This window comes from Emys orbicularis, chromosome 4 (assembly GCF_028017835.1).
Source record: "Emys orbicularis isolate rEmyOrb1 chromosome 4, rEmyOrb1.hap1, whole genome shotgun sequence".
In the NCBI taxonomy this organism is placed as follows: Eukaryota; Metazoa; Chordata; order Testudines; family Emydidae; genus Emys; species Emys orbicularis.
This window is the reverse complement of record NC_088686.1, coordinates 153,842,023-153,855,206: the sequence shown is the minus strand read 5'-3', so window position 1 is coordinate 153,855,206 and position 13,184 is coordinate 153,842,023. Positions and strand designations below refer to the sequence as shown.

General features: G+C 55.3%; 2 protein-coding genes across 2 annotated transcripts in view; one reads left to right on the top strand and one right to left on the bottom strand.

The window, feature by feature from the left end:
• LOC135877941 (zinc finger protein 208-like) overlaps positions 1–13,184 on the top strand; it is a 77,990-nt gene that overhangs the window by 51,374 nt on the left and 13,432 nt on the right. The window lies entirely within an intron of this gene.
• LOC135877361 (translational activator of cytochrome c oxidase 1) lies at positions 198–12,395 on the bottom strand. The gene is made up of 6 exons (XM_065402788.1): positions 12,338–12,395; positions 11,820–12,093; positions 10,923–11,029; positions 4,284–4,417; positions 1,694–1,871; positions 198–742 (listed from the first exon to the last, which is right to left on the bottom strand). Exons 2-6 carry the CDS (start codon positions 12,079–12,081, stop codon positions 542–544), a joined length of 882 nt encoding a protein of 293 aa, XP_065258860.1. The 5' UTR covers positions 12,082–12,093; positions 12,338–12,395; the 3' UTR covers positions 198–541.

Sequence of the window (13,184 nt, the reverse complement as noted above, 5' to 3'; positions counted from 1 at the left end):
CATCACGCACGGAGGCCTTACTGCAGAAGGCCTGCTGGATCAGACTCAAGAGGGGAGCCGAGGCATTCAGGTCACGAATCCCAGGGGACGAAGTTAGGAGCCATAAGATGCCTCAAAGAACACGCCCCATCCTCAGGAGCAAGGGCTTCTGCCCCAGAGAGTGCCGCCAGATTGCACCCAGTGCTGGCAACCTGGAGAGCTGCACCTGTTACTAATGGCCCGAAAGCGATGGGGATGGTTCACCCTGGGAAGAAATCTCAAATTAAGCCCCATCTTGGGCCGAGCCCTAAACCACGTGGCGCTCAGGCGTCCAATCCCAGGGCAGGATGAGGCAGAGTCCTGAAATGGTTGCCCCATGGGCTCCTGATCCAAGGGACTAGGCCAAGCTGTGAACCACACACCGGTTGCCGTCCATACAGGAGGATCTCAAGCTGAGCTGCACCCATTGCCCACCATATGGGCTGATCTTAGGCCAGGACTAGGCCAAGCCGGGACCGACGTGCCTTGTCACCATCCATCTGCTACCCCCCTGCGCTGGCCCCTACTCGATGTTGTCGTAGACCCGGATCACCTCCTGGCAGTCGCCCAGCGTGGCCAGCAGCTGGGATGCCCGCTCCATCTCCTCATCAGACAGCCGCACCCTGGCATTGGGGATGAACTCCAGGGCAGCGGAGAGCGACTGTAGCCCCAGCGAGTCCAGCTTCTCCCGCACCTGGTGCAGTGATGGCACCTCACACACAAACTGAGGGGAGAGGACAGGACAGGGGCTGTGAGGGGCTGGAAACCTGCCCACTGGCCCCCCGGGCCGCAGCAGAGCAGCGTGGGTGCCCGCTGAACAGACAGTGTGGGCCACGTCGCCCCTGCTGGGCCTGATCTGTAGAGCCTGCCTCTTCAGATCCGGACGTCGCTAGTTCAATGCCTGGTGCTGGCTACCAGCTAACTTGCCGTCTGACCCCCCATTCACCCTGTCCCTGCACTGCGGCTCCAGGGGATTTAATCCCCCACCCCAGGAATAACGGCAGCAAAGGAGGGCCCAGGCAGTCACTCTGGTGGGACAGGGAGTGCAGGACGAGCCCCCAGGTGTTTGCTACAGCAGCCTCGAGGCAGCTCTCACTTATAGACAGTCCCCCTGGGGAAGCAGGGAATGGGACAGAGGGCAGCGAGCAATGCCCATGCCAGCCAGGGAAGACCCTGAGGGGGGCTGTTTCCAACCTCCTTATGCTCCCATAGCATTCTCGAGGGTAATTGCAAAGCATACCCTGCCAATGCCTCCCACATATCCTGTGTATAATCCCCCTGAGCCAGAGCTACACCAGCCAGAACCCCACATCTCTCCCCTCCCCTGGGCCAGAGCAATACCAGATCCCCACGATTCCTCCCCTTCCCCGGCCAGATCAGTGCCAGCCAGACCCTCATGTATCTCCCCCATCACCTGGGCTTGGATCAGAACCAGCCAGACCCCCACATATCTCCACACCTGTCCCCCGAACCAGATTAGCACCAGGTGGGCCCCGATTGGTGCCTGAGCAATTACATCAACCGGCTGCTGCCCCCCATTGGCTGATGGTATCTCCCGCTCCGCAGTCCCACGTTCTCCCAGCAGCCCTCACTGCAGCAGCGGGAGGGCCCAGTGGCAAGGGCCACAATGGCCTTGCCACTATGTTAGCCAGGGAGCCCCGTCACACACACCCACCTTCAGAACTGCTCGCTCCTCCTCGTCGTCTTCTTCCCACACATCCTGGGCCCCGGCCTCGATCGCCAGCTCCAGGGCCTGCTCCAGGGCCACTGGCCTCTGCTGAGAGTCCTGCCCGCTGACCGTGATCACCCCCTTCTTGTCAAAGCTGTGCCGGGCCCCGTCGGACATCTGCGCCCTGCATGGGAAAAAGGGGGACATCAGGGGACAGGGAGTCACTTCTATACAGCATGAGAGACCATTCCTGGATGCTGCTCCAGGGGATTCGTGCCTTGCACAGGATGGAGACGAGGGGGGAAGGGCTCAGAGAAGAGCCACAAGAATGATTCACCTGCCTCAGAGAGAGAGCGTGAAGGCTCTCAGCGTACTGAATTTATCCCATTGTGCTCATCCAGCCCCGACTCCTGCCTAGCCCAGGCCAGAGAATCTCCCCCAGTGATTCCTGCTGCCAGTCCAGTAACTCCCGGCTGAGCTGGAGAGGCCTTTGAGAAAAAGACACCCCCTCTCCACTGACAGACTCCCAGTGATGGAGAATCCACCTCGTCCCTTGGGGAGCTGTTCCAGTGATTCATTCCCCTCCCTGGTAACCATGGGCTCATTGTTCCCAGCCTGAATTTGTCTCCCTTCAGCTCCCAGCCAGTGGATCTCACTCTCCCTTTGTCTGGTGGTTGAAGACCCATCTGCTCTCACAAATCCCCTCCCCATGTCGGTGCTTATAGACCAGGATCACATCACCTCTTACCCTTCTCCGAGGCCCTGCCCCCCGCTCACTCCACCCCCAGCTCAATCCAACCCCTCCCTCCATCGCTTGCTCTCTCCCTCATTCACTTTTACCAGGCTGGGGTAGGGGGTTGGGGGGCAGGTGGGGGTGCAAGGTGCAGGCTCTGGGAGGGAGTTTGGGTGCAGGAGTTGGGGTTCTTGGCAAATCCATGATGACTGTTACCTTATCTTCTAGGTGTTTGCAAATTGATTGCTTAATTAGTTTCTCTATTATCTTTCCAGGTACTGAAGTTAAGATGACTGGTCTGTAACTCCCTGGGTAGTCCTTATTTCCCTTTTTATAGATTGGCACTATATTTGCCCTAATAACAAATGCTGATGGGAAAAGGTATGAAAGAGACAGAAAGAATGAAGTAGTCTAAAACAAAAAGGCTGACTAGTATAACTCAAGGGCTATGTTGAAATCATCCGTACTAAACACCAAAGATGTGGAACTAGAAATTAATGAACCAAAATTGGTGAATCGGAAATTAGGCCTAATTGCTGAACAGGATAACAAGGGGCTTGGCTATTCCACCCATCGGTACATTTTGGGGTCCTTAAAGTAATTTAGGGGGAAATATGGGAAGAACCGATGGAGACTATTAGACCCAGACCCCTTTCATCCTAATCCTCAGGGATATCCTGACCAGACCAGGCCAAAGATAGGGACTCAGATGACATCACCACCCCTACCAGCTCGAGCTGAATCCCAGGTTATGTCTCTACTGCAATTGGACACCTGCTTCTGGCCCGTGCCACTTGACTCGGGCTCGCGCTAAGGGGCTGTTTAATTGCAGTGTAGACATCCGAGCCCAAGCTCTGGGACCTTCCCCCCTCATGGGGTCCCAGAGCTCAGGCTCCATCCTGACCTAAATGTGTACACCACAGATAAACAGCCTCTTAGCCCAAGCCAGCCGGCATGGGCCAGCCACGGGTGTCTCTTAGCAGTGCAGACAAAGCCCTAAACATGAGATAAAATGCGATCAGACTTTAGCAGCAGCAGCAACGGCTTCAGCTCATCTCAACTAACTTATTTTTTTAGCGCAAAGACCAGTAATCACCATCTTTGTGACCATCTAAGAGACCGGAGAAACCCTTGTTTGACATCTAAAGACTCTCTCCATCCAGAAGGGAAGTTATTAAAATCAAAGCCTTACTCAATACTTTACATCTCAAAGGCTTTAACTGTTTTGCCCTCTTTTCTGAATCTTTAACAAAAGGATTTTTAGTGGGGTGTTTGCCATGCTGCTAAGCAGCATGAGGTCTCTGTATACCAAACCCCGAACCTTGTTAAACACTTTTTAATGTTGGACAGTGACATTGTTAGGTTAACACCTTTGGCCCATTTATTCCAGCTAAATTAATGCCACAGGTGTGCACCAGTTTAATTAAACCCATTTAAGTTAATCCGGTGCACCTGTTCCAGTAAACCCGGGGTAACATTTCCCAAAGAATCTAAATGACTTAGGAACCTGAATCCCATTGATTTTCCAAGACTTGGGCTCCTAAAGGCTGAAAGTCACTTTTGAAAATGGGACTATGGCTCCTAAACCACTTAGGTGCTTTTGATAATTCAACCCAAGGCCTTGCTTATTACAACTTCATGTACAGACCAGCCCTGACCCCCATGTAGACTGTATGTTGTGGCCAGGCTGTAGAGAGAGTTAGCCAGCTATTTCCCTTGCACTAATGCATTGTGTTTATCTCAACCACTAGACACTCATGTTTTAAGACCCAGAAGTGTCGGGTTTGGTCATTGCATGGAGCACGGGAAGGGCCTTTGTGCAATGAAATGCAGGATTGTCGGGCCCGGCAGGGAAGGACTGACCCATTGCGGCTCAGGATGAGCCGAATATCCTGGTAGGCTCGCTTTGCATTGTCCGTCAGCACCTCAATGAGCAGCGCAGATCCCCCAGGGCCTCTGGCTTCGTAGAGCAGGTACGAGGAGCTCTTCCCTTTGTCCTGCAGCGAGAAGGGGCAGATTCAGCTCTGCAGCTGGGCTTATGTCTTGGGAGGTGTTAGGGGGCTTTCCCTTCACCCCCTCCCCTGGTTCTTGTCATGCAGACAGAAAGCAGAAGACTGGGGAAGTCCAAAGTGCAGGCACTCTGTGTTCCCTGTAAGCTGCGCACTTGGCCACGCAGGAGAGATTCAAATGCCGGCCAGCTGATTAGAGAGCCCGTACAGCCAGCAATGTGTGTTCAGGTGCCCCTCCCCTCACGTTGCTCTGTACTGCAACTTCTCCCGAAACCCTCCTGCTGGCTATGCAGAGCAGGGGTGGGAGAGGAGGGTGCTGATGTCAGGGTGTCCCACTTCCCCCACCCCTGTACCCCACCTCCGCAGAGTAGGGCAGAGGGGACAGCCTGGCTTAGGACTAGGAGCTGCTGTGGTCTGAGGTCTGAATGGTGAGTGGCTGGGTGCCTTTCTTAAAGAGACAGTGCACGGTTCCTGAGATTTCCCCAGCAGCCAGCGCTCAGTCTCTCTCACACACACACACTCTTCCCCCTCCCCCTGTAGCCCATCTCCCTAGAGCAGAGGCGGGGAAACAGGGCTCGGGACAGAGCAGGAGAGCTTTCAGTGAGTGACTTAAAGAGAGAGTGCATGGCTTTCTCCAGCAGCCAGCACACACCCAGAGTCTCTGTGTCTCTCACACACACACACACAGTCTCGTTCACACTCACCTCCCAACACATACTTGTATTATTGTTGTTACTTCTTGGTACTTCCTTCAATGCACATATATTCTCTGTAATTTTATTCTTTCAAAGTGTGTTATTTTAGAGTTTTGACTGGTCTATGCATTTCATAATTTTTATTTCTCTCTTACACTTAAATTTAATTCTTTGAGTAGTGAGTTCTAAAATGCCTAACCTGTCCTGGCTGGAGTAATTAACCTTTTTATTTCTACGGGTGGTGCACATCCACGCATACCTCGGTGCACATAACAAAATTTATTCCGCACATGGATGGAAAAATTAGAGGGAACATTGCAGGCAATGCAATGTTTATTGGGGTTAGTTTCAAGCAAGCATCTCCATGGCTCTGATGCCACAGAGCCTTTACCTGTGTCCCTGTTCCCTATTCCCACCTCCTTAGCAGGCCCAAATATACCTGCAGTGCACGTCCCTGGTCCCACCCCTTACAATTTATGGTCATGTCCCTTTTCGGAGGGTCATGAGTCTGGGGTCGTGGTACCACCTCTTTTGTATCCCAATGGAGGGGTAAGGAGTGAGGTTGTGTTCTGGCCAAGGCCAGGCCTTTCTTTGGCCTTTAGTGTTTCTCATGCCTCCTCCCCATCCCCTCTTGCCCCTCCTAACTGGTTGCTTGACCTTGGCTTGAGAGAAGTGCCAGGCAGCCTTCCAGCATATGCTCAGATATTATACACCCAGCCACACCCAGTAACACTTTTAACACTCTCCTCTCATTGTACTAACAAGCCCATCTGGCTGGGTAGAAGTAACACATAGTGTCTTTGCTCACAGATATTAGTAAGGATAAAAGAGCATCAAAAGTCAAGCCCAAAATTCTGCCCCAGGCTAACAAACAGGCCAATATACTAACAGGAGGTCCTGCGGTTAAACAATAAAGGCCAAGTCTCCATCCATCCCCAGGCCCCAGATATACGTTACTGGTGGCTCCTGCACTACCCAGGAATGGCTCCTGCTTCCTCTCTGGACGCACATGCACAAGGGATCCAACGGCAAACTGGAGCCATAGAAACACTCAGTGTTTATGATATGAAGTGGAGCACCAGACCTGGAAACTGGGGCAAAGGAGGGGGCCCTCTGGAGCAATAGATTGTAGGCTTTGCCATATGGGATCAACACCAAGGTCATAGAATCCTAGAAGATTAGGGTTGGAAGGGACCTCAGGAGGTCATCTAGTCCAACCCCCAGCTCAAAGCAGGACCAACACCAACTAAATCATCCCAGCCAGGGCTTTGTCAAGCCAGGCCTTAAAAACCTTTAAGGAAGGAGATTCCACCACCTACCTAGGTAACCCATTCCAGTGCTTCACCACCCTCCTAGTGAAATAGTGTTTCCTAATATCCAACCTAGACCTCCCCCACTGCAACTCGGGACCATTTCTCCTTGTTCTATCATCTGCCACCACGGGGAACAGCCTAGCTCCATCCTCTTTGGAAGCCCCCTTCAGATAGTTGAAGGCTGCTATCAAATCCCCCTTCACTCTTCTCTTCTGCAGACTAAACAAGGCCAGTTCCCTCAGCCTCTCCTCATAAGTCATGTGCCCCAGCCCCCTAATCATTTTTGTTGCCCTTCGCTGGACTCTCTCCAATTTGTCCACATCCTTTCTGTAGTGGGGGGCCCAAAACTGGACAGAATACTCCAGATATGGCCTCACCAGTGCCAAATAGAGGGGAATAATCACTTCCCTCGATCTGCTAGCAATGCTCCTACTAATGCAGCCCAATATGCCGTTAGCCTTCTTGGCAACAAGGGCACACTGCTGACTCATATCCAGCTTCTCATCCACTGTAATCCCCAGGTCCTTTTCTGCAGAACTGCCGCTTAGCCAGTCGGTCCCCAGCCTGTAGCGGTGCATGGGATTCTTCCGTCCTAAGTGCAGGACTCTGCACTTGTCCTGTTGAACATCATCAGATTTCTTTTGGCCCAATCCTCCAATTTGTCTAGGTCACTCTGGACCCTATCCCTACCCTCCAGCATATCTACCTCTCCCCCCAGCTTAGTGTCATCCGCGAACTTGCTGAGGGTGCAATCCATCCCATTATCCAGATCATTAATGAAGATGTTGAACAAAACCGGCCCCAGGACAGACCCCCTGAGGCACTCCGCAAGATACCGGCTGCCAGCTAGACATCGAGCCGTTGATCACTACCTGTTGAGCCCAACGATCTAGGTCCATCTAGCCCAGTCTCCTATCACTGACAGCACCCAGAGCCTAGACTTCAGTCCAAGCCCAAACATCTACGTGGCAACTTTACAGCCCTGCAGCCCAAGGCCCACGAGCTCAAGCCAGCTGACCCAGGCCAGCCACAGATATTTCATTGCTGTGTAGACGTACCCATGGCAGTGTTCCCTCTAATTTTTCCCACCAATGTGCGGAATGAATTTTGTTCATTATGTGCACCAATACGGAGGTGAAGTGTGACACATCATCTTCACATTGGTGCACATAACAAAATTCATGTGGTGGGGGAGGGGCCGAGGGGTTCTTGTGGGAGGGGGCTCAGGGCTGGGGCAGAGGGTTGCGGTGCAGGGGCTCTGGCTGGCGGTGCAGGCTCTGGGGTGGGGCCGGGGATGAGGGGCTCAGGGCTGGGGCAGAGGGTTGGGGTGCAGGGGGTGAGGGCTCCGGCTGGGGGTGCAGGCTCTGGGGTGGAGATGAGGGGTTTAGGGTGCAGGAGGGTGCTCCAGGCCTATTGCGGGGAGAGAGGACTCCCCCCAGCGCTCTCCCCACAGCAACACCTGGGCTTGGGTGGGGGGAGAGGCGCCTGTCCCCGCCACGGGAGCTCTGGGGCTGGAGGATAGGCACCCCTCCCCCTGGCCCCAGCAGGTCCGGGCCAGGCCTGGGGCCAGCCGCGGCCCAATCCAGCCGCGGCTGAGTCCAGGCCACAGGGTGAGTTGTGGCTGGGGGAGGGGGGCCCCTTCCCTGGTAGGTCCCCGGGCAGGTTCCCTAAGCGCCTGTGCAGCTCTAAATAGGCTTCTGCGCGGCTGCAGAGCTTACAGGGAGCTTAGACTCATGGTGAACAAGTTTGGGGCCCCGTTGGGCTGGACCCCAGCACAGACACACCATGACTAAGACTGTAGCCCTGTCCCACTGGGCACGGCAGAGACAGACAGTAACTGAGATTTGGTCCCCATTGTGCCGGGTGCTGCTCCGGCACATGGTCACTGAGAAAAAGTCCCCGTCACACTGGGCATGCACAGATACACGGCGACCCCCATCGCAACAAGTGCTGCACAGATACACCAAGTAGTTGACAGTCCCTGCCTCAAAGAACATATAATCTATAGACAGGACACAGGGTGGAGAAAATGGGAACCACAGACTATTCCTGTGTAAGAGTACTTGAGTTTTCACTAAATCTTTCACAATTATTTTTGCTATTCTTTCCCCCCCACTCTGAAACAAGCTCCTCCCCCCCCGGATACATTTTTTGAACCAGGACATTTTCAAAAATGAATTTACAAGAGAAGATTAGATGCACATTCCACCGCCCCCAGGAAAAACATAACAGTACAGTGTGACCAAACTAACCAATCAAAAGTTACTGGTAGCAATACCGGGTGTGTGTGTGTGTGTGTGTGTGGGGGGGGGGGGGGGCGGTTTCCATTTGCTCTAGTTCATTTTGCAGTTTTCACCCTTGTGCATGTGTGTGCATTTTGCAACTGGGTGACTTTTGATTGGGCAAATACAAATGGGTTTATTATCTCAGACCCTATTTGCAAACAGGGAAACTGAGGCACAGACAAACCAATGCCAAATTTATTACATGTTCACTGTTGGGCTGTCCTGGGTCTATGACAGACATGTTTCAACCCTAACCCTAGGGTTGAATAGAATCAGGAGAAATGGACGCAGGCCACTTATTTTGGGGCCCTGTAGTGGGGTGGCTACCCCGCTCCTGCCTGAGGGGTTTAAAACAGCCCTGGCAGAGGGCTGGGGCAAAGGGAAAAGCTACTGGGCTGATTGGGGAAGTAGCCACAGCTGGGCCACGTCCCAATCAGGCCCCAGCTGGCCCTATATAAGAGGCTGGGAGCTAGGCACTCAGAGTCTCTCTCTACATTCAGAGAGAGAAGGGCCTGGCTGCAGGGAGCTCGACACAGGGTACCTGAGTGGAGCAGGGCTGGGGAGCTCCAGCCTGGATAGCCCCAGGCTGTGGCCTAGCGGAAGGCCAAGGGGTATTGGGGGTTGCAGAGGGCAGCCCAGGGCTAGGCCAAGGCAGCAGGTCCAAACCCCCCTTGCCAGTGATGAGTGGCCTATACTGCAGTCTGCCCCAGGGAGCGGGGGCTAGTTGGTGACTGGCAGTGGCCTAGTGCTGAGGCAAGGTGGGGATAGTGGGTGGGGGTTCCCCTGGGAGGGGAGACCTAGTGTGTGTGTGTGTGTGTGGGTATTGCCAGGGGGCAGCACCCAGAGCAAGGGGCACCGGGGTCCTGGGAGGGACACGGGGGCCAGTGCAGAGGACAAGGTGGATCACCGGCCTGCAGAGGGCGCTCCAGAGGCTGGTGAGCTAATTCCCTGGATGACCAGCAGGAGGCGCCGCAGGGGTGAGTCTGGACCTCTTACAAGCCCACATAGGGTTGGGGCCCCAATTTGAGAGGGCTTAAAGGAGTGTGACTTCCAGAGACTGGGACCCTGGCACTTTCTGAGAACCAAGTCCCTGACGTCAAGCTGCCCCATCTTGGGATTGTATAAAGGGATGCTCTTGAACTAACAGAGGGCTGGACAGAGAACGGAGATTGAGAGCATCTGCTCTCACCATCCTATAACCACAGATGGTCAAAACAGTGGCAGCAAAACAGTTTTCCATTGGAAAAGGTAGTTTTGTTAGAATCGAAACATTTCACAAGAGCTTGTCAATTTCAATGAATTTTGATGTGAAAATGAATCACTTAAATTTTCTCAGTTCAAGAATACGAAAAATGTGTTTTACTAAGGTAACACTTCGTTTTGACTGTATTGTTCCAGTTCATTCCAATTTTACATTATTATATTAATTTCAATGTAGGTTTAATATTTTCTATTAAATTACAAGGTTATGGCATTAGTAAAAGGAAATAATTGTGTCTGAATTGTATTGTCTGAATTTTCTTTCCACTAAATATTTTAAAATCTACATTTTCTAATCTGATTCAGCATGAAAACAAATTAGAAGTGTCAGAATCTCCCGTGGGATGGATATTCTGTTTCCCAATCATCTCTACTTGTAACAATGTTCAATGTTCCTTGAAATAAAAGGTGGGAAATTCAAAGCTGATCATAGAAAATACTTTTTCACACAATGGGTGATTATCCTGTGGAACTCACTGCCACAGGATGTCACGGGGGCAAGAACTTAGCAAACAACTTCTGGCAGGGATATTAAACCTCCTGCTTCAGGGCTTGAGCTGACTGTAACTATTACAGACCAAGCTGAGACCTAACGCAGGATGATTATCCCCACATATGCTACTGAGGGATTCTTACACCTGCCTCTGCAGCCTCTGGTGCTGGAAACAGGACACTGGAGTGGACACACCTCTGCTCTGATCCAATCTGGCAATTCCCTATGACCCAAGTGATTTGCCCAAGGTCACAGAGGGAGTAAGTGGCAGAGCTAGGAATAGAAATCACAAGTCCTGTAGCCCAGCCCAGCACCGTAGCCACAAGCCCAGCCTCGTTCAAGGCTCCCAATGCCCCTCTGCATAGCCTGGCCTGGCCCAGAGAATGCAGCAAGGCTGCAGCCTATAAGCCCCTCTGCCCGCTGAGCTGGCAGGACCCGGCTACGTACCCCTCCCTTGATGGCCACCTCAATGGATGCTTTGGGCATGCTCTTGCTCCGGCACTGCTCAATGATGTTGGCCAGGTTGGAATTGAGATCAGGGTTGGGTCCCCCTTCTGCAATAGGACAGAAAGGGGGTGTCATAAGGGAGACATGGCTGTGATCCCATTCCAGACAGTCCTGATTCCCAGCTCCCATTGCTATAACCCACCAGCCTCCAATCCCCTCCCAGAGCCAGGGATAGAATCCAGGTGTCCTGACTCTGAGACCCCCTTACTCTAACCCACTATCCCCCTCCCAGAGCCAGGGATAGAACCCAGGAGTCCTGAGGTCCCTGGTGACCCTCCCTGCTCCAAACCACCTAGCCCAAGGCCCTTCCTCCCTTCAGCCACCGTTATCTGTTACCTCAGGCCGCCTGAACCCCAGGGACTGGGCTGCCCCCCTCTTATGCGAAACAGCTACTAGAGTGGAGCACAGACCCAGCCACCTTACAGGAGGTGCTGTGGGACAAAGGAAAGGTCCGGTGGAGAAGGGGAGAGACACTACCCCACAGACCAGCATCCTCTCCTCCAGCAGCCAGGGAGGATAACAGAGGTTAGGGGGTGCTGGGGTTAGGGGAAGCGCTACTGGTCAAGGCTGGGCTGGCAGGGCTCTGTAGCCACAGCCTCTGGCTAGGGCTGGGCCCCATCAGGTACTGGGAGGTGGGAAGTCTCTGTAGCCTTCCCTCTGGCTGTGACAGGGCCTGTGGGGCACTGGGAAGCTGGCAGGGCTCTGTAGCCCTCCCTCTGGCTGTGATAGGGCCTGTGGGGCACTGGGAAGCTGGCAGGGCTCTGTAGTGCCCCCTCTGTCTGGGGCTGTATCACGCACAGGATCCACCTCTCCTGCCCCCCCCCCCCACCCCCGCACCTTTCACAGCAAAGCGCAGCAGCATGGTGAGCTTCTGGAAGAGCCGGCTGCGCTCGACGTCCCGGGGGCCCTTGATGTGCTTGACCTTGGACCATTTGTTGTGGCCGGCGGGGGTGGCACCTGAGGTGTGCAGGGCCCGGCATGATGAGCGGGGGGAAGGGGCAGCTAGCCTGGGCACCAGCTCCTTCAGTGCCAGTACCGAGGCCAGAACACGGCATCTGTACAGGGCCGCGGCCCTCGCCATGGCGCTGGGCAGGGACATGGGTGTGAGCTCCTGAAACACACACACACAGGTTACACAGCTGGATGGGAGCTCCTGTAACATACACACATATAACACACATACTGCTCAGCCCCCCCGAAACACACACACACACACACTACAGCCAAGTGTGAGCTCCTGTAACGCTCATACATACACTGGCTTCCTCTAACACACACACACACGACACAGCAGCCGGGGGTGTGATCCCCTGTGATCTCCACACACAAACCACACAGCCCGACCCGTCTCTTACTGTGACACACGCTGCAGAGTCTGGCCGGGGCCCTCTTGTACCCACTAGTCCCCACTCCCCTCCCAGAGCCGGGAGAGAACCCAGGAGTCCGGGCTCCCAGCTCCCCACGGTGCAGCGGGGCCCCACTCACAGCCCAGGGGCGGGGACCGGGCTGCCCTGTAACGGGCTCCTGCCGCCCGGGCTCCAGGTGCCGCGAGCGCCCCGGCGGCCGGACACGGGACCCAGGCGCCCGGGGAGCTGGGCCGGAAGGTCCCTTCGCTGGGGCCTCCCCCGGCTGCTGGAGCTGACGGCGCAGGCGCGGGGCCCTTGAGCCGGGGGCGGGCGGGGAGCGCAGCAGGGCTGGAGCCGGCGCGTCCCGCAGCGAGTGGGGCGGGGCCTTCCCGGGCCAGCCCGGCCCCCTGGGTCCCAACCCGGCCCGTGCGCGGGGCGTGTCCCAGCTGCAGCCCCAGGGCGGGGAGCGGGCAGAGAAGTCGCTGCCCGGCTGGAGGAAGCGGCCGGAGCCGAGCCCGGTGATGGCTGCAGCGGGGCCGGCGCAGGTAGGACGCGGGGCGGGGACTCCCCCGCCGGGCACTGGCTGGTCCCGGCTGGGAGCCGAGGGGGGCCGGGACCCGGGTCCCTCCCGCGCTAGTGACCCCGGGGCTGGGGGCTGCAGCAGCAGCTCCCGGGGGTGGCGCTGCCCCGGGGCAGGGAGCGGCTCAGCGCGGTGGGGCCAGGCAGGACCCGGGGTCCCGCTTCGCACCAGCGCAGTCCGGGGGCGCAGGGGCTGCAGCAGCCGGAGCGCTGGGGCCGGGGAGCGGCTTTGGGGCCCCGGGACCTGCCCACAAAGCCGAGAGCGGGGTCTCCCTGG

Coding starts and splice junctions, on each gene's coding strand:
- LOC135877361 (XM_065402788.1), bottom strand. CDS start 12,081: ATGTCCCTGCCCAGCGCCATGGCGAGGGCCGCGGCCCTGTACAGATGC. Junction 11,030..11,819: donor GCTGCGCTTTGCTGTGAAAG/GTGCGGGGGTGG, acceptor GTCCTATTGCAG/AAGGGGGACCCAACCCTGAT. Junction 4,418..10,922: donor AGGTGGCCATCAAGGGAGGG/GTACGTAGCCGG, acceptor TTCTCGCTGCAG/GACAAAGGGAAGAGCTCCTC.